At 41.2% G+C, this 25,235-nt stretch overlaps 1 protein-coding gene across 2 annotated transcripts in view; it reads left to right on the top strand.

Moving 5' to 3' along the window:
* The window catches only part of LOC122638973 (serine/arginine-rich splicing factor SR34A-like), a 30,494-nt gene extending 7,219 nt beyond the window's left edge, over nucleotides 1-23,275 (top strand). The window contains exons 9-14 of one of the 2 annotated variants that reach the window (XM_043831820.1): nucleotides 17,847-17,896; nucleotides 17,990-18,046; nucleotides 21,421-21,506; nucleotides 21,595-21,666; nucleotides 21,782-21,824; nucleotides 23,208-23,275. In XM_043831820.1, the coding sequence (XP_043687755.1) occupies nucleotides 17,847-17,896; nucleotides 17,990-18,046; nucleotides 21,421-21,506; nucleotides 21,595-21,666; nucleotides 21,782-21,824; nucleotides 23,208-23,228 (329 nt within the window). In that variant the 3' untranslated portion in view covers nucleotides 23,229-23,275. Of the gene's footprint in view, nucleotides 1-17,846; nucleotides 17,897-17,989; nucleotides 18,047-21,420; nucleotides 21,507-21,594; nucleotides 21,671-21,779; nucleotides 21,825-23,207 lie in introns of both variants that reach the window. The other variant, XM_043831824.1, reaches the window with a different exon arrangement.
* Nucleotides 23,276-25,235: the final 1,960 nt, after the last annotated feature.

Genomic DNA, 25,235 nt, shown 5'->3' with positions numbered 1-25,235 from the left:
CCTAGATAGACAAAGGATATACTAGGAGCCAAGTAACCAGGACCTTGCAAACTGCTGGCCGGTTGGGCAGGTTTGAGGATTAGGGTAATGGGGGTAAATCTTAAATGGTGATACTAGGCAGGTTTATAGGAGTCTAATGAGCTAGGTTTAATGAGGTTTGAGTGAGAATTTAAAAATCAGAAAATTAGGGTTTCGGGTTTTGGGTTTTGGGAAAGAGGAGACTGATGGAATTTAGGGTTTAGAATGGGAATTTTAAGATGGGTCTTGGATCGAGTGCTAGGGACAGTGGGGGGTGGTTCGAGTGTAATGTGGAAGGTTTTTGATGGCTGGATTGGTTCAGGTAAGATTTAGGGTCTTAGGGTCTTAGGGTTTTAATGGAAGTAGAGGGGAATTAGGGTTTTAATGGAAGAATGGTTCTGAAACTAAGGTCGGGTGGGATGATCTAATAGGGCTGGGGTTAAAATATTGATGGATTTGGGTGGTGGAATAGGGCTGGAGTATGTAGTTGACCTAGGTTTTAGTGGATCGATTAGGTTTAATGGGGGAGATGATAATGGGGATCGATGGAGCTTAGGTTAGAGGATTAGGAGAAGAAGGATGATTGCTAAAATGTAAACTACTTACTTGGTATAACAGATCTTCAATGGCCGCAGATTTGAAGATAGAAGATAGGTCCTCCTGATCTACAAGATGCAAGGAGATGAGTAGCAGATCCTCTCGGTCTATCAGATGCAAGGAGTCAACTGGAGATCTACCAGTCCCTTCACCTTTATATTACTCACAAGGCACACTCAATCGAGTAAGGCAGTAAAAGCCATGGCAGCAAGCTGAAAGCTATTTTTTTTTGAGTAAATTACTCACCCCTCCCCTCGATTATGCCCGAATGACAAACCCCACCCCTGGGTATTGAGTAATAACTCTCCCCTCCCCTGAATTCAAAAGATTCTATCAACCGTACCCACTCCGTTAAAAATCTCTGTTAAGTGTTGGAAAAAGACTATATTACCCCCCTCCTCCTTGATCTTCTTCTTCTTCCTCCTCCTGCAACTCTTGCCCCACCTTGCTGCCAACGCAACCCATCTCACCGCCCCCACTCATGCTCTCACCGCAGCCCATCTCATTTGACCGTTCTCTTCTTCTTCTTCCTCCTCGTATTGCAAACCAATATACTGCATAAGAAGTATAAGAACGGAATTGGATTTGGATGGGTTATGCTTGGAAGAAAGCCTTCGTCGCATGATTTAAAGTCACAATTACTACTACAACTCTCTTGCGAACTTGAATTTCTTCTCAAGCAATCCTCCTCTTCCTCTTCCTCTTCCTCCTGTCCTCGTTCAACAGACTCAAAAGCAGATTTGAGAAGCTGACCCTGTGATTCTGCTGCAATTGCAGGTGGCCGGAATCTAATGTAGTACCGGTACCGAGAGGGGAACATGTTCTGGGCTCGGCGTCAGTAGTGGCACTTGTGTAATTTTGGCCCACTTCGGTCTCCTTCTCACTAGTGTTGTTCAAAGCTTGGCGAATCAGGGAAAGCCATCTCGCAGCTGGAGCCTCGTCCTCCGACCCTAATACATCCCCTGCTTTTAAAGGGACGATTTCTTGAAACCTGACGAATTCATTCATCTTCAGAAACACGTAACGTGATTGGAAATCAAAACCAAAACTTACCTCTGATGGCATAATCGGAATGAAACTCATCGGCTCTGCTCTTTATATTTGGCCATTTCCTCAGCACTGTTTTCGGCCAATAAAACTGCGATGAAGGAATGCGGTTTCAGTTCTCTAATCCTCAATGAATGAGAAGAAACCAGGAAAAAAAAAAAGAAGTAAAGATTAAAAAGAACAGAATCGGATACGGATGGGTTTTGTCACCCTCTTGTTCTTGACATGCTCTGTTCCTATTGCTTCACCTTTGGATCACTATACTGAACCGATTCCAAAACAAGAACACCAATGGAAGATCTCCCTGTAAGGCAAGAACAAAGCCAAATGTTTCTTATTCCATTTTCTCCATGTCGATATTTATATTCCCTACCCATTTTGTTTACTAACATATTTTATTAATAGATATGATAAACAGGTTTTAATTACTTCTTTACCGCTTCTGAGTATGTATAGAGATGTCAGGAAGTCACAAACTTCCTATGCCGTGGTGGTGACCATGGCTACGGAAGTGGCGGTGGCCGTGGTGGTGGTGACCGTTACTCATGTTGGAGAACCTAGGGTTTCTAGAGATGTTTTTAGGGTTTTGATATGGTTAGGGGGTATTATTGGAATATCACAAACACAAAGGCATTTTGGGGTTTAATTGAATATATTTAGGGTGATGTCATCACTTAACAACGGTTTTTAACGGAATGGGTACGATTGATAGAATCTTTTGAATTCAGAGGAGCGGAGAGTTATTACTCAATACCTAGGGGTGGGGTTTGTCATTCAGGCATAATCGAGGGGAGGGGGGAGTGATTTACTCTTTTTTTTTTAAAGTCTGAATTGTTGGGGAGCCTCCCACGATTTGTTTATTTATAATATGGCCAATGGCCCAAATTCGATTCCCCTAGGAATTTGGATCCTTGGCTGAATTCCTATTACAAATGTAAATCACCCTCTCTACATAAATCGTGGAGGAGTGGGCCAACTTAAATTAAAAGCTAAATAACTTAAATAAAAAGATTCCTAAGCAACCAATAGGATTAAATGACTTAAATTGAACCATGGTCTGAACCGATTCAATTTAAGTTTACAAATAGACTGGAAAATAACTAAGTATGGAATGCAGAAATAAACTAAGACTAAAATAAACTAAGTATAGAAATAAACTAAGGCTCCAAACACACTCAGCCCTACTCCTAGGGCTGCTGCTTTTTCTTCATGCAGATGTAGGTCTTTGGATCTGCATCACTTGGAGGGGTTGCAGGTATCGCCAGAATAGGGTGATCCGGTGATGAAGTACTATAATTGTCAGTACCAAAATAACAAGATCTTTTCTCAAAGAATGATTCAGGATATAGGGTCAATCCTAGCAGATCTAGGAGAAGTGTACTTAGGTAATAAACCAACAAACAAGAACAGAAAATAGGGTAGTCGGCCTATACTGAATTCTATTATGAAATAGGAAGTAAACAGAACCTTAAATTATGATTCCATGCAAAGGATCCTTCCTTGCATCGCAACTCTCCTTGTTGACTTCAAACACTGCCACCACAAATCTCTCTTTCTAGAGGTCGAAGATAGGGGTGTCCACCGGTCGGGTTCGGTTGGGCCTAGCCGGGCCTCACGGTGCTAAAAGCCTGCACCGTGATCGCCCGTTTAAGTTTTCGGGCCGGGCCTGGTCGGGCTTCGGGCTATGAACGGGCAGCTATAATTGGGTCATAACCGGGTTGTGGACATGTTTAACTCTAAATGGGCCTTAATCGGGCTCTAAGTGGTGCAGCCACAGAGGGCTAAAGAAAAAATCAAAAAATGAGAAACACCATTCAAGCTGTCCATTTCGACCCATTTCATCTTGATCAAGTCAATTTTGAATATAATGGGCTTATTGAAATAAGATCCAATGTGTGGATTATGGAGTAGAAAACAACATATAACAAGATCATTTTATACTCAAGCAATTTTCATTTGTGGACTATGGGCTTATTACTCAAGCAATTTTCATGGGTGGACTATGGGCTTATTACTCAAGCAATTTTCATTTGACAGGATATGATGAGAAGAAAACAACATATAACAAGATCAGACACAAGTCACACAACCACACAGGGGAGACCAGGAGAGGGAAGGGGAGGGAAATTTTAAAGTTAAAGGGTCGGGCTAGGTCAGGCTGTAATCGGTCGGTCGGGTCGGGCGCCCGACGGGCTAAAACCGCACACCGGGACCGCCCACTTACTAAACATGTCGGGCTTAAGCCCGAAACATTTAGTAAACGGTCCGGTCCGGTCCGTTCTGGGCTTTAGTTGGGTGGGCTCGGTCAGTTCTGTCGGGCCGGGCCTGGAATTGACACCCCTAGTCGAAGACAACCCAAACTCTCCCCCCCCCCCAAACGACAAGTATTCCTATTTTTGAACCTCAGTTTCCAATATTACCCACTTTAATCCTATTTGCTTTAAGCCTTAATTTTCTTTTCCATATTTACCCTCCTTCGCACGACGCCTTTCTGTTTCTTAATTTTTTTTAGTTTCCAATAATACCCCCCGCCTTCCACTCTTAGCTCCTCATCTCTTTTAATTGTATTTTGTTCCAAGTAGATTCCTAGTCTTTAATTGTATTACCCATCATATCCGTTTTTTTCTAGTCTGCATAGTAATCCTGATGCAATTGGATCACCTCAATAGGTTTATTTTAATGGAAATAAGCCTTGAGTTGGGTCATATATCTGTTGGACCTTCAGTCCAATGGGCCACTTTAATGGGCCTATAGTATGGGTATAGGCTAGGCACACGGGATTAGTTAAGTGACTAGCTCTATTTCTTTATTTTAATTGTCATTGAGTGTTTTACTAGACTGGATGATGCATGAGCTGTTCATGGGCCAGGCCAAACCCGTTTGAGAACCCAAACCAAGACAAACCGGGTTCAATTGGGTCTTTGGGTTCAGTAAGATTTTTAGTTTATTTATTTATTAGGGTTTTTATTAGTTGGGATTTATCTTGTAATCTTCTATTTTAATTTTAATAGATTAATTAGTGATAGAATTGCATTAGGAATTTATTTCAGTTTTTTATTACAATTAGGAGTTTTATTTTCTTTAAATACTAGCTTGTAATCAACGAAAGCTGAGATTGGATGAATTAAGAATTGAGTTTTGTTTATTGCTACCAGTGAGTTACAATGACATGGCGAAGGTTGTGCGACCTTCTCTCTCTCTTTCCTCTTCTCTATCTGCTATCTTCTTCAGTTTACTTCGTTTCTTCTTGTCAGATTGATATTCTGATCTGGGCGTTACTGGCAGCCCCCCAAAGTCTGAAATTGATTTCCTTCGTACCTACCCTTTCACCCTGGTATTTTGTGGGATGTTCACAACTCCTTAGGCGACTCAGGCTGCCAAATCTGAGACTGCAACTCAATCTGGTTTGTGAGATTTAAGCAAGACTTTAAGTCTGGTCCTTCTTCCATCGCCAGATCTTTTTATCCAAGTTGCAGGTTTATTTCTTTAAACTTCAAACTCTAGTTGGATTCAATAGGGTTGTAATGTAGCCTAGGTAGGACAAAGCCCACTAGGAACCAGGGGAAACAAGGTTATGTAATAGGGCTGGCCGAATGGACAGGTTTAGGTAATTAGGGCAAAAACTAGGGTTAGGGTTAGGGTTTCAAGCTAGGGTTTATTTGGTAAAGATGTGCAGGTTTTTATGAGTCTAATGGTATAAGTTGGATCGAATTTGGTTGAGGTTGGAAACCTAGGGTTTCGGGTAGGATGCCTTATGAAAATGGACTGTTTGTGAGAACTAGGGTTTAGGGGTAGATTTTAGGAAAGGGGCTTATAGGGTTTTAATATGCAGGTTTAGGGGATCCTAATGATGTAAAGAAGTTAGGGTTTGTGTAGGTTTTCAAATTCTGCTGTAGGGGGCAGAATTGAGTTGCAGGTTTAATGGAGGTCAAATGTGATGGGGGAAGGGAAATAGATCAGGTTTGTATAAAGGAAAACAAAGGGCAGCAGGTTCACTTACTGTAATGCAGAAATAAGGCAGCAGCTTGAAGATTGATAGAGCCTCCTGACTTTCACAGTGCAAGGAGTCGCAGGAGTCCACCCACCCTTCGCCACCTTGAGTCCACAAGGATGCAAGCTCGCGGAGGAGCAGAGACAGCAGCACGCAGGCAGCAGTTTCAGATTGAAACAAGAGTTTTTTTATGCAAAAATTAGTGTGGGAGCCTGCCCACGGTCCATCTATTTATAATAAAAAGAGGGCCAAAGGCCTTACCCAAATAACCAGATTTGAACTAGAAATCCTAGTTCCAAATCCTAAATCCAATCCTAGTCAGATTAGGACTAATGGTTCCTAACCTGAATCCTAATAACAAAACATAAAAAAACATAGCAGACTTATACTCTAAATAGGAGTATAAGTTTAAACAAATAAAACACTATCCCTCTAAAATCGTGGAGGGGAATAACTAAGAAAATAAAAGTAAAAAGACTGTTTTAACCTTACTAATTAAAACACTAAAAACTAAAGGCTCCAACGAAATCAGCCTAGTCAAGGCTCTTCTTCTTTTGCATGCTTGGACTTGCATCAGCTTTCCCCGGTTTAGAAACATTCATCTCCGATGAATGGGTGAAGGCCATGTAGCAATCATATAACTCTGGATCAAGCCTCTTGAAGTCATCAACATGTATCCAAGTGCTGTCCTGGCGTGGGCAATCTTTCCACTTGACAAGGAAGGAGTGGTAACCGGCGCCTTGACGAGTCGTCTTGTGCATATCATCCAGAACCTCTTCAATCACATCTTCCGTAGGTGGCTTCAGTTGGGGCAGTCGCAACATGTGCTCTAAAGCGCCATCATCTGAATGATGCTCCGTATACAAGTATAGATCAGCCACGTTGAAAACATTGCTTATGCCCATATCATCAGGCAACTCTAGAACATAAGCATTAGGTCCAATACGTTTCAGCACCTTGTATGGACCCATCTTCTTTGGATGTAGCTTATTGTTGACACCCGGTTGGTGTCTCTCTGGATTCACCCGTACCATTACGATGTCTCCCGACTTGAACTCTACGAACCGGCGATGCTTGTCGGCAGTGGACTTGTAGTGATCAGTGCTGAGGGCAATCTTGCGTCGAACATCTGCATGCACTTCGGTGATATGGTGGAGGAATTCATAGGCTTCAACACTTACCCGAGCTTGAGGGGGTAAGGGAATGAGATCAATCGGACGGCGGGGTTGTACCCCAAGGAGAATCTCGAAAGGAGTACGACTGGTGGTCCTGTTCACGAAGCTGTTGTATGCAAACTCAGCAATGTCAAGGATAGAGGGCCACGTCTTCTCATAATCTCGGATCAAACACCGCAGCAAATTACCAAGGCTCTTGTTAACTACTTCTGTTTGCCCGTCAGTCTGGGGATGGAATGCGGTAGAGAACAACAGCTTGGTGTTTATCTTCAGCCATAGAGTCTTCCAGAAGTAATTCATAAACTTCACGTCACGGTCGGATACGATGGTACTGGGTAACCCATGGATGCGAACGATCTCCTTGAAGAACAGTTTGGCAATGTGGGAAGCATAAAGTAATCTTCGACAAGGAATGAAGTGAGCCATCTTGGTGAATCTGTCAACTACCACCATGATGGAGTCAAATCTTTCTTTGGTAGGGGGTAGTCCAAGTACGAAATCCATACTGAGATCAACCCAGGGCTGGTGAGGGATCGGCAATGGTGAATAGAGGCCTATGTTTTGCTTGGTACCTTGAGCTAGTAGGCAAACTCGACACCTCCAGATTACATGCTCTACATCCTTGGCCAAGTGAGGCCAATAGTACCGATCAGTTACCTGCAAGATGGTTTTATCTTTCCCGAAGTGTCCTCCTAAACCTCTTCCATGTAACTCCCTGATAATATGGTGCCGTAAGGACGAGTCGGGAATACAAAGCCGAGTTCCTAACAATAGGTAACCATCATGTAAGGAATACTTAAGGTGCTGTCCACCCTGCTTCAAATCAGCATATAGGACTTGAAAGTCCTTGTCACTAGCATACTCATCTCTGATCTGCTCGATGCTAAGTGCATGGGCTGAAAAAGTGCTCAAGGTCAGGACTTTTCTACTCAGTGCATCAGCCACTGTATTTTCCTTTCCTAACTTGTATTTGAGGGCAAAGTTGAAATCCTGTAAATATGCGACCCATTTAGCATGCCTGGTGCTAATGGACTTCTGTGAATGGAGGTGCTTGAGTGCCTCATGATCAGTGTACAGGACGAATTCTTTGCCAATAAGGTAGTGTCTCCAATGTCGCAAGACCTGAACAACGGGATAAAGCTCTATATCATTAGTAGAGTACCGAGTCTTGGCATCATTGAGTTTCTCATTGTAGAATGCAATAGGATGCCCATTCTGCATAAGAACTCCGCCTAAACCAACATGGGAAGCATTAGTAGCAACTTCGAAAATATGGTCAAAGTTGGGCAGGCGTAGCACTGGAGCTTCAGTCATCTTCTTCTTAATCACTTGGAAGGCTTTTTGAGCTGCTGCTGTCCATGAGAATGGACCCTTGTTCTGTTTGGTGCATTTGGTTATGGGTGCCATGATGGCACTGAAATTGTGAATGAATCGCCTGCAAAAAGAAGCCAAACCGTGGAAGCTTCGCACTTCAGTGAATGTCTTCGGAGTAGGCCATTCAACAACGCTTCATACCTTTTCCGGATCAGCTTCAACACCCTTTGAAGAAATTATAAAACCAAGGAAAACAACCTTGGGCAGCATGAAGGAGCACTTCTTTAAATTTATAAACAGCTTCTCTTGCCGGAGCATCCTTAGAACTTGTTTCAGGTGGTCTATATGTTCATCTGGGTGCTTACTGTACACCAAAATATCATCAAAATAAACAACGAGAAACTTACCGATGAAAGGACGAAGTACCTGTGTCATGACTCTCATGAATGTGCTAGGTGCATTTGTTAGGCCAAAGGGCATGACCTTCCACTCGAACAATCCATCTTTGGTCTTGAAGGCTGTCTTCCATTCATCTCCAGGCCGGATGCGAATCTGATGGTATCCACTTCGAAGATCGATTTTGGAAAAGATCTTTGAACCGGACAGCATGTTTAGCATGTCATCAAGCCTAGGGATTGGGAACCTATACTTGATGGTAATCTTGTTGATAGCTCTGCTGTCCACACACATGCGCCACGAACCATCCTTCTTTGGTGTCAACAAGGCTGGAACAGCACAAGGGCTTATGCTCTCATCAATAAACCCCTTCTTGAGAAGCTCTCCAACTTGTTTAGTAAGCTCTTCATGCTCAGAGGGACTCATTCTGTAGGCGGGCAGATTTGGTAACATAGCATCGGGTACCAAGTCGATGGCATGTTGAATGTCTCTCAGTGGGGGTAACTCGTTGGGAAGTTCTTCTGGCACTACATCTGAAAAATCCTGCAATAAGTCTTTGATAGGTTGCGTAAATTTCACTTCAGGTTGGGCAGCAACCTCATGAGTCACCACGGCAAGAACCAAGCTTGTATCATGGCTGGTTTGTTCAAACTCTCTCGGTGGAATAGCCAACAACTTACTTCCAGATTCTGTCCCCTTCTGGTTGGTACGCATGACATGGCATTGACGTGATTCTTTAGGAACATTAAGGGGGTACCACTTGATCTCCTCTCCCTTATGTTGAAACGCACACAAGTTTTTTCTTCCTAGGAGGGCAACATCATTGTCATACAGCCATGGTCTTCCTAGTAACACATCAGTCATTCTCATCGGAATGATATCACACCAAATTTCCTCTGAATACTTGGGGGCCTGTAAGGGAATGTAACATCTCTTGTTCACATCAAGCTTATTCCCGTTCAATAAGGAGACTTTGTATGGCATTGGATGCTTTTCAAACTTCAGACTTGCCTTCTTCACAAGGTCTTCGGAAACAACATTAACACAGCTGCCACTATCAACAATTATCTTGGCAGTGCGTTCACCTGTCCTCAAGCAAGTGTAGAAGATGCAACTACGTCGCCAATCTTCACTCTTAGATTCCGCACTCAATATACGTGCTACTACGTGTACACCTGGGGTATCTTCAAAGTCTTCACCCAGGTCATCAAAATAAGCAGCCCCATCATCATCATCATTAGGGGGTAATGCATAAACACCCTGTTCATCAAAATCATCAGGGTCTTCTTCTTCCTTTTCAGCTACATGAATCTGTCTCTGTTTTATTGGGCAATCCTTAGCATAATGTCCCTTTTCATTGCAGCGATAGCAGGTGTTGGAATCACTTGTGGTCATTGGGGCTTTACCCTTGTCCACACGAGAAGAGCTGCCAGTGTAGGGGGCTGTCCGTGTAGAACCAGCAGTGACATTATTACTTCTATTGTAACCATTAGTTGGTTTGGAGACTGGAAAAGATTTCTTGGTGTTGACAGCAGTGGAGCCAAACCTTCTAGTGGTGTTCAATAGGTCTTCAGCCTTCAATGCTTTCTCAAAGCAGTCCTTGATGTCTAGAACATCTGCAACGCCAATAGCTCTAGTAATATCAGATCTTAATCCCAACCGAAATCGAGATAACATCTGAGTAGCACTCTCTATGGTATCAGTATGGGATGAAAGAGAGTTGAACTTCTGCATGTGCTCAGATATAGTCATATTCCCTTGCCGAAGGAAGTTGAATTGGTCTTGCATCTGAGCTTTGTAGTGTCTAGCCAAGTATTTATCTTTCAGATCGTACTTCATATCTTCCCAGTTGGTAGGTGCATCACCTACGCGCTCCAAATCTCTCTCTGTCTTTCGCCACCATTCTCGAGTAGAGTCAATTAGTTTGACCTTCTGTGTATCAAACCTCCTGTTAGTAGCTTCATCTCCAATGAAGTAGGACTTCAAGTATTCCTCAAAGTTAGGTCTTCGAGGTGCTTCAGTAGTTCTGTCCCTGTCTTCTCTGTAGTCATCTCTGTCAGACCTATGTCGATCCCTGTGATCTCTGTCATGTCTAGAATGATCTCTGTGGTCCCTGTGACGTCTGGAATGACCTCAATGATCTTCATCCCTTCCCAGAGTTCCATGTACTTCAGAATGAACTTGGAATCTGTCCTCCTCTACATATAGAGGATTGTTTACAAGAGGCACAGTTTGCCTTTGTTCTATTGCTGTCATTCGATTACCAAGAGCTTGCTGGTCTGTTGAAATCTTCTGCAGCATAGTCATGATTGCAGCCATTGGATCAGGTGGGGGTGGTAGTGGTGGATCAACAACAGGGTCGCCATGTTCTTCCATGGCTCTGATACCAATTTAATGTAGCCTAGGTAGGACAAAGCCCACTAGGAACTAGGGGAAACAAGGTTATGTAATAGGGCTGGCCGAATGGACAGGTTTAGGTAATTAGGGCAAAAACTAGGGTTAGGGTTTCGAGCTAGGGTTTATTTGGTAAAGATGTGCAGGTTTTTATGAGTCTAATGGTATAAGTTGGATCGAATTTGGTTGAGGTTGGAAACCTAGGGTTTCGGGTAGGATGCCTTATGAAAATGGACTGTTTGTGAGAACTAGGGTTTAGGGGCAGATTTTAGGAAAGGGGCTTATAGGATTTTAATATGCAGGTTTAGGGGATCCTAATGATGTAAAGAAGTTAGGGTTTGTATAGGTTTTCAAATTCTGCTGTAGGGGGCAGAATTAAGTTGCAAACTCCTGCGACTCTTTGCACCAAGTTGCAGGAGTCCACCCACCCTTCACCACCTTGAGTCCACAAGGATGCAAGCTCGCAGAGGAGCAGAGACAGCAGCACGCAGGCAGCAGTTTCAGATTGAAACAAGAGTTTTTTTATGCAAAAATTAGTGGGGGAGCCTGCCCACGATCCATCTATTTATAATAAAAAGAGGGCCAAAGGCCTTACACAAATAACCAGATTTGAACTAGGCATCCTAGTTCCAAATCCTAAATCCAATCCTAGTCAGATTAGGACTAATGGTTCCTAACCTGAATCTTAATAACAAAACATAAAAAAACATAGCAGACTTATACTCTAAATAGGAGTATAAGTTTAAACAAATAAAACACTCATCCCTCTAAAATCGTGGAGGGGAATAACTAAGAAAATAAAAGTAAAAAGACTGTTTTAACCTTAATAATTAAAACACTAAAAACTAAAGGCTCCAACGAAATCAGCCTAGTCAAGGCTCTTCTTCTTTCGCATGCTTGGACCTGCAATAGGTTGAGGGTCAGAAACCTTCGCCTGAAGTCTCGCTTGGATTGGAGTTGTATTTAGAAAGTTCTCTCAATTTGAACTTTGAAGAAGTCTGGTTTTCTGCCATGTTCTATGACCAAGGTTGAAGACGACGCCTCTTTCCCTTTTCTCGATATTTTAGGTCTCTTTCGGTTTGTCTTTTAGTCATATTTAACCATTTTTTTTTTTTATTTTAATTTGTTACATATCTATAAGACTATAACCTCATCCCCCCCACGATTCTATTGTTTCCTTATTTTATGCTTTTAGTTGCCTTTAATGCCCCTCAACACTTCTTTTATCCCCTTATATCCCTATTTTACAAACCCTTCCAAAATTACCCCTCTTCATACCGGACTTCTTCCCTTTTGTTCCTTTTCTTGTGATTTAAATTCCCCAAAATTACCAGATAGCCATTGGAGCTTATATTTGAGATATCTAACACTTGGGTAGGCTTGCAAGCAACCCAATAAGGGTTATTTAAACCCCGGTTTGCATTACTGGATGAAGATTATATAAGTCCAGTCTTATTTTGAGTCTGTTTCCTATTTAGAGCTATGGAGATCAACTTGGAAACTAGAGGCTTTAAGATTAGTAGAACGAAAACGGAGTATATGATGTGTAATTTTAGTTACACTACGATGGATATTGACAAGGTGCGAATTGAGGAAAGAGAGATACTGCAAAGTGACTATTAGATATCTAGGGTCAATCATAAATAAAGAAGGTGACATAGAGGATGATGTTTTGTAGCGAATTAAAGTGGGATGGTTGAAGTGGATAGGTGCGTCTGGAGTACAGTGTGACCGACGTTTTCCCTTAAAGCTTAAAGGAAAGTTCTATAGGACTGTTGTATGACCGGCAATGGTGTATGGGGGGCTGAATGTTGGGCAGTTAAAAAGTGCCATATTGAGAAGCTATGTATAACAGAGATGAGGATGTTAAGATGGATGTGTGGAAAAACTAGGAAGATAAAGTATGGAATGATTGCATTAGAGCTGACTTGGGAGTTGACCCGATCAATGACAAGCTCCGAGAGAGTCGTTTGAGATGGTACGGTCATGTCCAACGGAGGCTTAGGGACGCCCCAATAAGGAGGAGTGATATGATTCAGATTGAAGGAGCTAAAAGAACTAGGGGCAGACCTAAAATGACCATAGGAGAAGTTGTGAGGAATGACATGCATTGTTTGGGTCTTGTACCAAGTATGACCTCGGATAGAACCTGTTGGAGGGCTAGGATCCATGTTGTGGACCCCATTTAGATGAGATTCTCCTAAGTTTCTGGGATGTGCCTCATTCCTCTTACTTTCATCTACTTTCATCTTTCATTTTGCTGTTATTTTCCATCTTTCATCTGTCATTTTCCATTTTTCATTCCCCTCCCTCTTTTCCCGTCTCTTCATCCCCCTATTTTTGCTTAGACCTTAGTTTTCCCTACTGTGTTTTGTTGGGATAAGGCTGAGTTTGTTGTTGTTGTTTCCTTTACTAGTTCACTTTCCTAGTCAATCTAGGTTACCTTATTAGTTAAGGATTGGGTTAGGCCTTTCCTTCTGAACCATGTAGAACCGGTTCAAGTGAATTAACCCAAAACAACTTAAAAATAAACTAAGTAAAGAAACAAACTAGCAAATCCCGTACGCAACCTTATTATCCATACTTTAGGCCCATAAAGTGGCCTATTACATTGAAAACCCCATGGACCAAAGGCCCAACATGTATACAACCCAACCATAAACTTATTCCTAGGCAAACAAGCCCAGTTTGGTGATGAATCTATATCACGAAGATTCTTGCCTAGTGCCTACCGACTACAGGCAGCGATGCACCTCGGGTTTGCACAGTTGAGACAGGAAAGCTTGACAGTTGAGGAGTATGTCGCTAGATTCTTCTATTTCGCCACTCGATCTGATTTTCAGTGGGATGAAGAGGTATTGGTGGCACAGTTTCGCAATGGTTTGCACCCTTTGATCAATGTTGCACTTGCATCCATTCGACTGCCTACAATGGAGGATGTTGTACAAGTGGCATATCAGGTAGAATACAATCTGGAGCGGCCATACACTTAAAGGAATTTTTTAAGATACTTTTCCTAGGGGTAACAATTCTAGCCAGCAATAGTCTTCACCTCAGGAAAAGTCATTCAACAAACCACAGACTACTGATTCATCTATCGCATTTTCACGGCCTAACTCACCATATTCTCCACCTTGATGTGATTCCGACATGACATCGTCACAACCTAACTGACCATATTCGACACTTTGGTGTGATTCTGACATGGCATCTTTACGACCTAACTGACCATATTCTCTGTCTCGTGTGGTTCCGACTTCCGTCAGACCTCTGGTGATACCAAAGGCTGCCATTCAATGTTTTACATGCAAATGATATGTACATGTCAGTGCTCAATGTCCCAACTGTTTGGTAGCTTATATTGATAAGGGCTCTCTTATACCTTATGTTCCAGAAGAGTACCTCGGTTTTGAGACAGTTGATTTAGAGGTAGACATAGTTGTCATGGCGTCGCCATGGCGCGCCATGGCGTCCGGCGTTGGGAGAGGGGGCATATCGAGCTACGCCATGGTGGATGTCAATATATCGCTCGATATGGCTTCCATGGCGACGCCATGGCGTCGCCATGGACGCCATACCACGATATGTTGGCATATCGGCGATATTTGTACATATAAAAGTTAGATTAAAATTTTTTTTTAAACCATTTAATAGCTTAGATGCTTTGCTCCAAATCACATACACTAAAGAAAGACTATTGCTATCAAGCTTAAAAAAGTTAGCCTATCATTTGATTTTTACTATTGCTTTCAATTATTTGATAGGTTAATCTATATTTTCAATTTTTCATACTTTCATATACACTAATGGATATTAGTTACACTTTCATGAATTAAACCATAGTGGCATAGTATATTAGTAGTAGTGTAGTACACTTTCATGTTGATTTTTGATGTTATAGGACATATATTATAGCATACTAAATGACATTAAAAATACTAAAATAAAAATTAAACATGGTCACATGCTCGCCATGGCGTCCTATAACATTATAGCATACTAAATGACATTAAAAATACGAAAATAAAAAATTAAACATGGTCGACATGCTCGCCATGGCAACGCCATGGCGGGCGACATGTCGATATATCGACGTGACACCCTTCCACCGACTTGATCGCCGTGACGCGTGACAACTATGGAGGTAGAGCATGAGCCAAGTGTAGTCAACGACAATGATAGTGATGTGGAGCGACACCCTTGTTATGTTCATAGTATTGGTTCGACCACTCACAAGGTCATCAAGGATGAAGATTGGTGCCAAAACAATGTCTTCTAGACCCACATGAAGTTCAATGACCGATATATAGTCTGGTGATCGATAGAGGTAGTTGCACTAATGTTGGCTCCGAAGACTCTGTTTGTATGTTGGGATTGCAGACAGAGCCACATCCAAATCCTTACAAGGTTGGATAGGTGAACAATACTGATCTCAAGGTTACAGATAGGTGTTTGCTCACCTACTCTATTGGTGGGTTCATGGATACAGTACAATGAGATGTTCTCCCTCTGAAGGTGTGTCATATTCTTCTTGGTCGACCATGGCTGTTTGATAAGAAGGCACCACATTGTGGCTATGCAAATAGCTACTCTTTCATGCACAACAACAAAACCATAAAGGTTCTTTCCATTAAAGATCTCACTGACATTAAACTCAAGAAAGTAGTGAGATCATTTCTCCTCTAGGGTGTTGACTCAGTCGGCCTCCTGGATCCTTTTCCAAACTCAACTCTATCAAGTTCTTTTCCGAGGAGGAGAATTGATGTAGTAGCACTTGACTGGTTGGACCAACTTGACAGAGTTTGGAACACAAACCCAAATGGAACCTATCCAACCCAGGTTTTTGGTCCACTAAGTAATGTAGTTCTAGATAGGGTAAAGCCCTACTAAAAGCCAATTAAACCAGGACCAATAACAAGGAACAAAGGGGCTGCTGGTTCTGCAGTTTCAGTAGGACAGAATTGCAGTTTTAGGTCAAATCTAGGGCTTAGGTTAGGATAATGGAAGGGGGGCTTAGGGGGTATGGCTAGGCAGGTTTATAGGACTCTAATAATGTAGGTATTATAGAGTTTTAAGTGTTGGTGAAAATTCTGTAAAACTGGGCAGCAAGATCTAGGGTTTAATGGAGTTAGGGTTTATGGGATTCAAACAAAAAATAAAGGGGATCAATTGGGGGAAAGGATTAGAGGGTTAGAAGAAGAAATTGGGTGTCAAACTTACTGGAGATTCCACTGGCAGCAGCTTGAACAGATGTGAACCACCTTCGAATTGAAGAAGATCCTCCCAGCCGTCACGGCGTAAGGAGTCAACTGGATTCCACCAGTCCCTTTCCACCTTGATAGAACCACAAGGATGCACACTCAACAGAGCAATACTCAACAGAGCAAGGCAGCAGCTATGGCAGCAAACAAAAAGCTTTTCATTAATCAAATTCGTGTTCAAGGCTTTGCCCCCTTACAACGTTATATAAAAGACTCAAAAATAGACTTTTACTCTAAAAAGGAAAGCCCTAACCCAATTCCTAACCTATTAGGTAACTTAAACTGACTAGGAAACTAAAATAGACTCAAAATAGAGTCCTAATGACTTAAAAACAACTTAAACTACTTAAAATAAGAAGATTCCCTACTAGCTAATAGGATATAAGAACCTCTTAGCCAATAGGATCACTTCACTTAAATTAGACCAATTAAACTAATTGGATGCAACCAATTTAAACCGGTTCAATTAAAAACATAAAAATAGACTAAATATTGGGCTAATCCCGTATGCAACCTATGTACCCCTCTTTTAGGCCCATAAAAGTGGCCTATTACATAGAAAACCCATGGGATCAAAGGCCCAACATATAACCCAACCCTAGACTTATTTCTAAAGAAATAAGCCCATTTCGGTGACGAATCTGCATCACTAAGGGTTGGAAGTAGTTATTTAGTAGTTTATTTATTTTGAGGACAAAGTTTTCCTCTACCCATAGAGGATGGTTCACCCACCATCCTAGGGTTCACAAACCCCTCCTAGGGTTTTAGTATGTTCAAAAATACCCGCCTGATAGCCATTCCCACCCTCTCCCTCCCCTTGGTGAATGGGATCCCATGATCCCATTCACCATGGGTAAAGGGAAACTCGGTCCTATTTTTATGTCTTTTATTTGCAAAGTAGGAAATGTAAGAATAGACTAGTTATTTTGAACTCTATTGAGAGTGGGACTAGGAGATTGTTTTATATTGCTATTAGGATTCTTTTGATTTTTGTTTATTTAAGCTTTGTAAACCAACGATGGAGATAGTGAATTGAATAAAAAATATTGGGTTTGCCTACGTGAGTGTGGTTGTGTTTCCTCTTCCCTTGCGAAGTTTCTTCTAAAAAATATTCCCTTCTCCTAACCGGTTGCTGTCAGTTTTTGGGAACTGGAACCCGGCTGAACCTAGAGACCGCCATTTACCTTGTTAACATGGTTGGTTGGCTTAGTAGCCGAAATATGGCCAGTTCTGATTACTGAAAGAGAGATGCTTTTTTGGCTCCATTTTTGGACTTATATCCATTATTGCTCACCCACTCACAGCCTCTCCATTGATTCTCTCTTCTTTTCACGCAAGGTGTGGGTTTGGGTATTAAATATTTTCCACTTTTTTCTTCTGACAACACAATCAAAGGAATTTATATAAAAAAAAACACAAACAAAGGAATTCAGCGAACTAATTTCTCTTTCTCCTTCCATGTGGCACTGTAAACTCTAGATGTTCAGAATAATCGGTGTGTTCAATTTATAATATTCAATGTTACCAGAGCACCAAGAGGTCAAAAAATACAGTTGTTGGGTTTAGGGTTTCTTTTTTATTTACTATTGCTTATGGTTAGTGCTCTTTTAGGTCAACTTTTCAGCGTTCTGAACTGCTTGGTTTTTGTTTCAGGAACCATGGGTGTGGTAGACTATACTAATTACGATGACATGAAATATGCTGTAAGTTTTTGGAGGTCATTCACTTGTTTTAATTTTTCATTGATTTTTTTACTGCAGTTTGGTGATTTATGTGTTGCTGTGCTGTGTACACAGATCCGTAAACTTGACGACACTGAATTTAGAAATCCATTTTCAAGGGCTTATATTCGGGTAACTATTTTTTCCATAGTGGTTATGTTTATTTTATATATTTCCCCCTTCTATTGAAAATCTTATGTTCATCGGTGTGTAGAAAATTACTTGGAAAATTTTCCTTTCATATATTTTCCTTGTAGTGTAGTTACTTTAGAAAAGTATTTGATTTTCCATTTCCTTGCCATTGTCAAACTAATCGCCATTTGACAAAGATGGGTCAGCCTCATTTATTTGCGCTGTCTCTCTGTCCTTCATTTAATTGCATTTCATCTTTTTTATTAGGGAAATTTACACATACCACCCCTGAGGTTTGACAAAAGGATATTTTCACCCCCCAGTTTTGGAAAATTCTGTGTACCCCCCTGAGGTTTGCACACTGTAACGAATAAGCCCATTCCGTCAGTTCATGACTAACACTGTTAAAAATTAGACTTGAACTGACGGAATTGCCCTTACAAGGGGGAAAAAAAAAAAAAACACCTGCAACTCATCTTCCCCAATCGATTTTGGGGAAGGGAAGATGAGTTGCAGCTATGGAACAAACTACCAATACCCTCGCCGTCCACTGTCGCCTAGGACTGCTGGATCGATCCAAACCACTAGAGTTTTAGAAAAATCAAGTGGTATTTCAATTACAAATTTATGAAATTTGGAATTAGCGGTAGTTGCAGGTCCAGTTAGGAATTGAAGCTTGTGTTCTTAGTGGGATCGATTTCAGTATCTAAAGTCCTAGGGTTTCTACAAGGACTTTTGCTAATCAAACTTCAATTTCCCAAACCCTAAGCGGCGGCCCCTTGCTTTCCTACAGCTCAATTGGGTGAGATTGAGTTGGGTCTTGAAGCATTAGGGCATTCCTTCATCTGGGTCTTCGGAGGAAAAGAGAACCAGGGGCGATGGCTTCCAACAGGGGTTAAAGAGAAAGAATGGAAAATGAGAAAGAAATGGATCTCGACCTGCCGAGGCTCCCATCTTGATTGTTCGAAATCGAACTCAGTTAATTGTTGACGATCTTTGAAGGAATAACTCTAGAATAGTTGTTAAATGGGATTATTGCTCAAGGAATAATGGAAGTCCTTGGTTATAATTAAAAGGCCTTGAACCTGAACCAGCCTTTGTGGTGTACGTTCAAGACTAATTAGTTTGAAAGTTCTTAACTGGTTTTCTTTTAGAATAGATGGCATATCAGAGAAGGGCTGATCTCTCGAAAGTGGGGCGAGAAGTTTGCTAAGATTGATGAAATCTATGACCGCAAACAAAGGCGCGATTTGACGAGTAACCCATCTTCCGATGCTTCCTCGAGAGCCTCTGTGAGCTTATTCTCCTGCAACTGCCGGAGGGTGGAAGGGTTGCCATTGCCTTCCTCTGTCGAATCCGACCCATCTCTCCTCCTACTCTTCTCCAGGAATAGGGACGCACAGTGGGATATAGGTTTCCATAGTGAAAGATGCATTGATTGAAATGCTCCTCACAAAATCAATCTTTGACGGGGAAATCCAGAAATGAAGAAACAGTCGCAGCGCACCCAGAACGCAGGCGTTAGCCCATCTAACAAACCCCCACAAAAACAAATTCAGTGTACAACAGAAAGCAAAAGGAATGTTAGCTTTCCGAAAAAAATCAAACCTCTGCTTTCGAAAATCAAAACCCTAATTTGAGGAGGGAAAATCGCATGGATCTGTTTCATTATATCATTATGTATCTAATCCATACTGCCATTTCTGATTCCATTCACTCCCAACTTTAATTTGCAGAGGTTCAATTACTTTGCTCACCCCTCGCTCCAACCCTCATTCTTCTTCTTCTTCTTCAATAATCCAAGCAATAAGCAGTAGTGAAACTGCAGTGGCTTCCTCCCTTTCTAGTTTCTCCCCTTGTACAGTTGTATGTACTTGCAACTCATCTTCCCAATCGATTTGGGGAAGATGAGTTGCAGGTGTTTTTTTTTTTTTTTTTTTTCCCTTCTAAGGGCAATTCCGTCAGTTCAAGTCTAATTTTTAACAGTGTTAGTCATGAACTGACGGAATGGGCTTATTTGTTACCGTTTGCAAACCTCAGGGGGGTATGCAGAATTTTCCAAAACTGGGGGGTGGAAATATCCTTTTGTCAAACCTCAGGGGTGGTATGTGTAAATTTCCCTTCTTTTTATTGTGATTTTTTCCTGAGAAGATGCTTTGGTAGTGAAGGTTCTGTTAAAGAAGCATGGGATAGTCCACTATTACAAATGAGGAGCAGTTTCCTGTATGTACACTTAGGAAGGCATTCCTGTACTGCCTTGATATCTACCATGTGGCCTGTGTGATGGGGTCCAAATTGTGGATGGATAGGGCTGATGGTGTACTGTTCATATGTTAAGTTTCAGTCCAAAGGAGTTCATCACATGGCAAAACTACCAAGCAAATAATTTTTTTGGAAAAATGGTTGAAAACAAATCAGTGGTGAAAATAAAGCTTTCAACATCCACTAAGATATATATATATATATATTTTTTAAAGGGCATTCCCAGTACACTAGGCTCTCGCTACTGCGGTTTCTGGAGAGGGTCATAATGTACACAGCCTTACACCTGCTTTCGCAGAGAGGCTGTTTCCAGACTCAAACCCGTGACGGTGTGACCACTTGAAAATAGGTTGAAAAAAAATGGACAGCTGAAAATACACTGTATGGTGGAGGGCCGGTTAGGAGAAGAGGGGAAGCTGGGAAAAATCAGAGTTGCGGGGGGAGAGAGAAGAAATGGCATAAGAAGAATGGGGGAGAAGAAGAAGATGGTCACACAACCATTGCTAAGCCATTGTACCTTGCCGGTAGCAATAAACAAAACTCAAAATTCTATTCATCAAATCTGAAAAATAAACCTGATTACAAGAATATTTAAAGATAAAATAAGAGACTCCTAACCCAAATAATCCTAATCCTTAATTAAAACTCAAACTGGACTCTAACTTGGACTCAAACTCTTTTTTAATACTTAGCCGACTAAGACTGAAACAAAAACGAAAACTAAAATTACAAGATAAACCCAATAAATAAATTATTAAATATCCTATTAAACCTAAAAAAATCAATTGGACCTGGTCCATCTTCACATGGATACCCAAATGGGTTTGTGTCGGTCCAAGTCAGTGCACCTGCATCACTGTAGAATGCCAAGTCTTTTTTTTTTTTTGGGGGGGGGTGTATGACTGGATTTGACTGAAATTTGACGTGTGACCAGTCCAGACCATGCCTTGTAACTCAATGAGATATGACATCCTCCCACGTGACAAAATTAAGTGGACCACACAGGAAGATTTTGCTATGTGGGCCTTGCAAAGAAAGCATGGCCTTTTCCTGTTTAATAATCCATAGGCTTATCTTTCATTTTTCTCCTTTTGTGCATTTAATGTGGCTAGGTGAAAAGTTATGAAGGCAGTCCATCAAGGAGCCATAGTCGAAGTAGGAGTCGCAGTAGGAGCAGAAGTGTGAAAAGGGATCGGGGGTATAATGCTGTAACTGTATACTTAGTTCTGATTCTTTTCATCCTCTCCAAATTGAATGTCTTGCTTCATATGTTGTCTGTTTTGCAGCAAATCTTTGGATCGATCTGTCTCAAGATCACCATCAAAATCTAGGTCCCCCTCTCATGCCAGATTGCCCAGGTAATCAGTGGCTCAGTTTCTGTTTTTTCAGTGTCTAATGCTTTTTCTGTTGTGGTACTAGTTGTCACAGTTTAAAATTTACAACTTGATACGTTTCTCCTGTGCAAATATGCAGGCCCAGGTCAAGGTCGAGATCTAGGTCGGATTCACCACGCCAGGTAAAGCACTCAATTCGAAGTGTATGAAGAGAGAGAGAGAGAGAGGGGGGGGGAAATTCAACTCAACTAAGCCATTGGTTCAGCTATATGCGTTCTGTTTTGCCATCCATCTCTAGCTGAAGTCATGTTTGTTTTGTACCCAAAACCTTCCATGTCCTTTCTCATCTCTCCCGAAGACACTTTTTGCTCTATACCCCTGGTCTTCTAGCTCTTCTAATTTGTGCCATATCGCTCCTCCTTAACAGTGTATTAGTGGCCTTCTTTTCAATGCCCAAACCACCTCATATGCTTTCCATTTTCACCTGTAGGAGCCTCTCCTAAATTACCTCAAATAGGGCAAATGTGTTTAGTTTTTTAATGGGGAAAAAGTTCCCTGCCTGGCATTGTGGCGTCTGCACCTAGACACTAAAGGATGCGAAATGACCACCCCACCCCCATGTGAATGCTAAAAAACCCATCTCTATTAATGCTCCTGTGCATGCTGTGATTGGCCCCCACGCTGCCAGGCAGAGAACCCTCTCCTTTTTTAATTTTTTTCTTCTTCTGGTTTTGACACTAATCCATCTCAATATCCTCATCTTTTTAATCTTATTTTAGTCCTGTTGTTTCTTTATTGCCCAACACCAATTCCATACATCGTGCTTTACACTGAGGTATCTCATTTGTTTGGAAAATGTCTTTTCACAACAGTCAAACTCTATAAGTGGAAGACAACTGCTAGTGCAGTTGGTTGGTGCCTTGCAGGTAGAGTGGAAGCTCCCAGGAAGTCACGGGTTTGACTCCCTCTCAAAAAAAAGAAAAAGAAAAAGTTTTGTAGTAACAGTAGTTAAAGTCCCATGGGGCATGTCAGATAGGTAGAACCCCCTCTCCCCCTGCTTCCCCCAAAAAAAAAAAAAAGTCACAACACTATAAGTGCAGACATGCTGTCTGGACTCACTTAGGTATCTCCCTATCATCAATCCGGTCCAGTCCATTCCATTCATTCTTACTTTGCGTAAAGGTAAACACCATATATTCTATGTTAGGCTTATCTTGAAAACATTTTGTTCGAAATGTTCCCTCATGATCGTAACTCTTCATTTATCCCTGCTTTTGATTTTGCATTTATGGTGCTTCGACCTTTGTTTAGTGTCAGATTTATACTGAGATTAAAGAAAATTTATGTAGCTTATACTGTTTAACCTCCTGCATTTCCAAGAGGGAAATCATAATCTCCATTGACATCTCATTTGCTTGATAATTCTTCTGTTATGTATGTTGTATGGTGTTCTGAGTGTTTCCACCTTGTATGTGTGTGTGTGTGATGTGCTTCTGTGCCTATTTCTCTTTCTGCCTGTGTGTTTTCAGGAGAATGTTTTTTATGATAGCTTGGTCTCTTTTCAGGCTCGATCAGGAAGTGCATGACCCACTATGCAGTGGAATCAGAAAGAGAGAGAGAGAGAGAGAGAGGGGGGAGCTGTTAGACAAACTGTAATCTGTGGATCTGCTAACAGTATCATGAATATTGCCTTTCATTAACTAATCGGTCAAAAACTCAGTTGAGACTTTCTTTTTTGCATCCCTAGTGGTCTGTGCTACGTAATACTGTCCCAAGAATTTTAACGAATTTTCAGGTCTTTTGGAGATACTACTTGGTTGCATAATGCGCAGCTGCCTACTTTCTGTTCCTTATCCTGCAATCATGCTGGTACATTATGATTGCAAGGCGAAAGTGCCTGGTCTATATCATAGCCATTGCATTGGATTCTTTTTTTTTTTTTCTAATATTGGCAGTATGACCAGTTGCCTCTGGTTCATTGATGAAGATTCAGTTACCAGATAGCCTTGGAACTGATATACTATTAGGTGAGAATCGCCACTGCACCCACTGCCTGTTGGACTATATTTTGAATGTTGAGATGAAAGCTAGGGGTCAAATGATATGCAAGGTGAGATTTGAGAATCCCCACTGCACCAAATGCGTTAAAGATTTCAGAAGCGTATAATGAGGACGCCGTAACAAGTTACAACTGAACCAAATTTCTTAATTGTCCTGTTGTGTAGAGGATGGAAAAATACATGAATTATCATCAAATCTATATGTATCAAGACTGATATGAGTCATGCGGTAAAATTTGACTTCGGATATGCAAGGAATGGATCCATGTGATTAATTTTATGACTCAATTTTTATCATGTATCTTATCATGCTTGGAATACTTATTTTTGGGTTATAAAACTTTCATGAGTGCACCTCACTGAATTTTGGATATTTCAATACTTCAATTTATGAATTGACCAACTTAGTTTGGGCTCACTTTTACATGAAAGCAAAGGACCTTGGGGTCAATCTGTCCATACGCACCACTGATCATGGATTCCTTAGTGGAAGGATTATTCTCCCCCCCCCCCCCCAACTTCTACCAAAGAAGGATCCATAACTTCTTTTCAAGCAGTTTATGTACCTGTCGACATTTTGACCGACCCTACTCCTGCTACTACGTTTGCACATTTAGACGCTGTTACCGTGCTAGCAAGAGGATTAGCATTCAAGGTCAATTATGCTCCAACCTCGGAATAAAGGCAATAGTTGTCTTATTTTTATAAGGGAGGAAGAGGGACGACCAGTTAGGCTATCAGGATGATGAGTCAGTTTCACACGTAGTGAAGACAACTGTGCATGAGTGTATATTTAGAATTCTCAACCATACAGTCAAATGACTCCAATCCTTATTGACAAAGTATTGAATTCTTGAATCAGTCCAATCTTTTCACCAAAGCTGAAGGAAACTCAGTCCAACATAAACTAATCGAAAGGCATAAAACTGGCATGTGGGATCATCAAGACAGGTCTTTCAGTTTTTGATTCTATAAACAGTGGAATGTCTTGGTTAGTATTTAATTTTCTTTTTTCATTAAAAAAAGGGCATAAAAATCCTTGAATGGATGAGAACAAAGATATAAAGGAATGAGCATACCGATGTGGCCATTTCAATAGTAAAGGTGAAAAATCGGAGAAAAAATTAGAAATGAAAAAAAAAAAAAAAAAAAAAAAAACGAAAACCGAAGGCCAAAGGTTTGGAAAACGGTTGGACACCAACCTCCTCAAAAGGTCTGAAGATAAGTAGAACTAAGATAGTATATATGATGTGTAACTTTAGCAGTTCTGGAACGAAAAATAAAGTGGTGAATATTGAGAAGTAGATCTTGCAAAGTGACAACTTTAGATACTTGGTATCAATCGTAAACACAAAAAGCGACAGATGACGATGTAGTTCAAAAGAATAAAATAGGGTGGATGAAGTGGAGATGCATGTATCCCTTTAAAGCTTAAAGGAATAGGACTGTCATTAGACTAGCTATGATACACGGGTCACAATGTTGTGTTGCGAAGAAGTCCAAAAGAGCAGGGTAGGGGCAAGCAACAACAAT

Source organism: Telopea speciosissima, chromosome 1 (genome assembly GCF_018873765.1).
Source record: "Telopea speciosissima isolate NSW1024214 ecotype Mountain lineage chromosome 1, Tspe_v1, whole genome shotgun sequence".
Lineage (NCBI taxonomy): Eukaryota > Viridiplantae > Streptophyta > Magnoliopsida > Proteales > Proteaceae > Telopea > Telopea speciosissima.
This window is presented reverse-complemented; position numbering and strand designations above follow the sequence as displayed.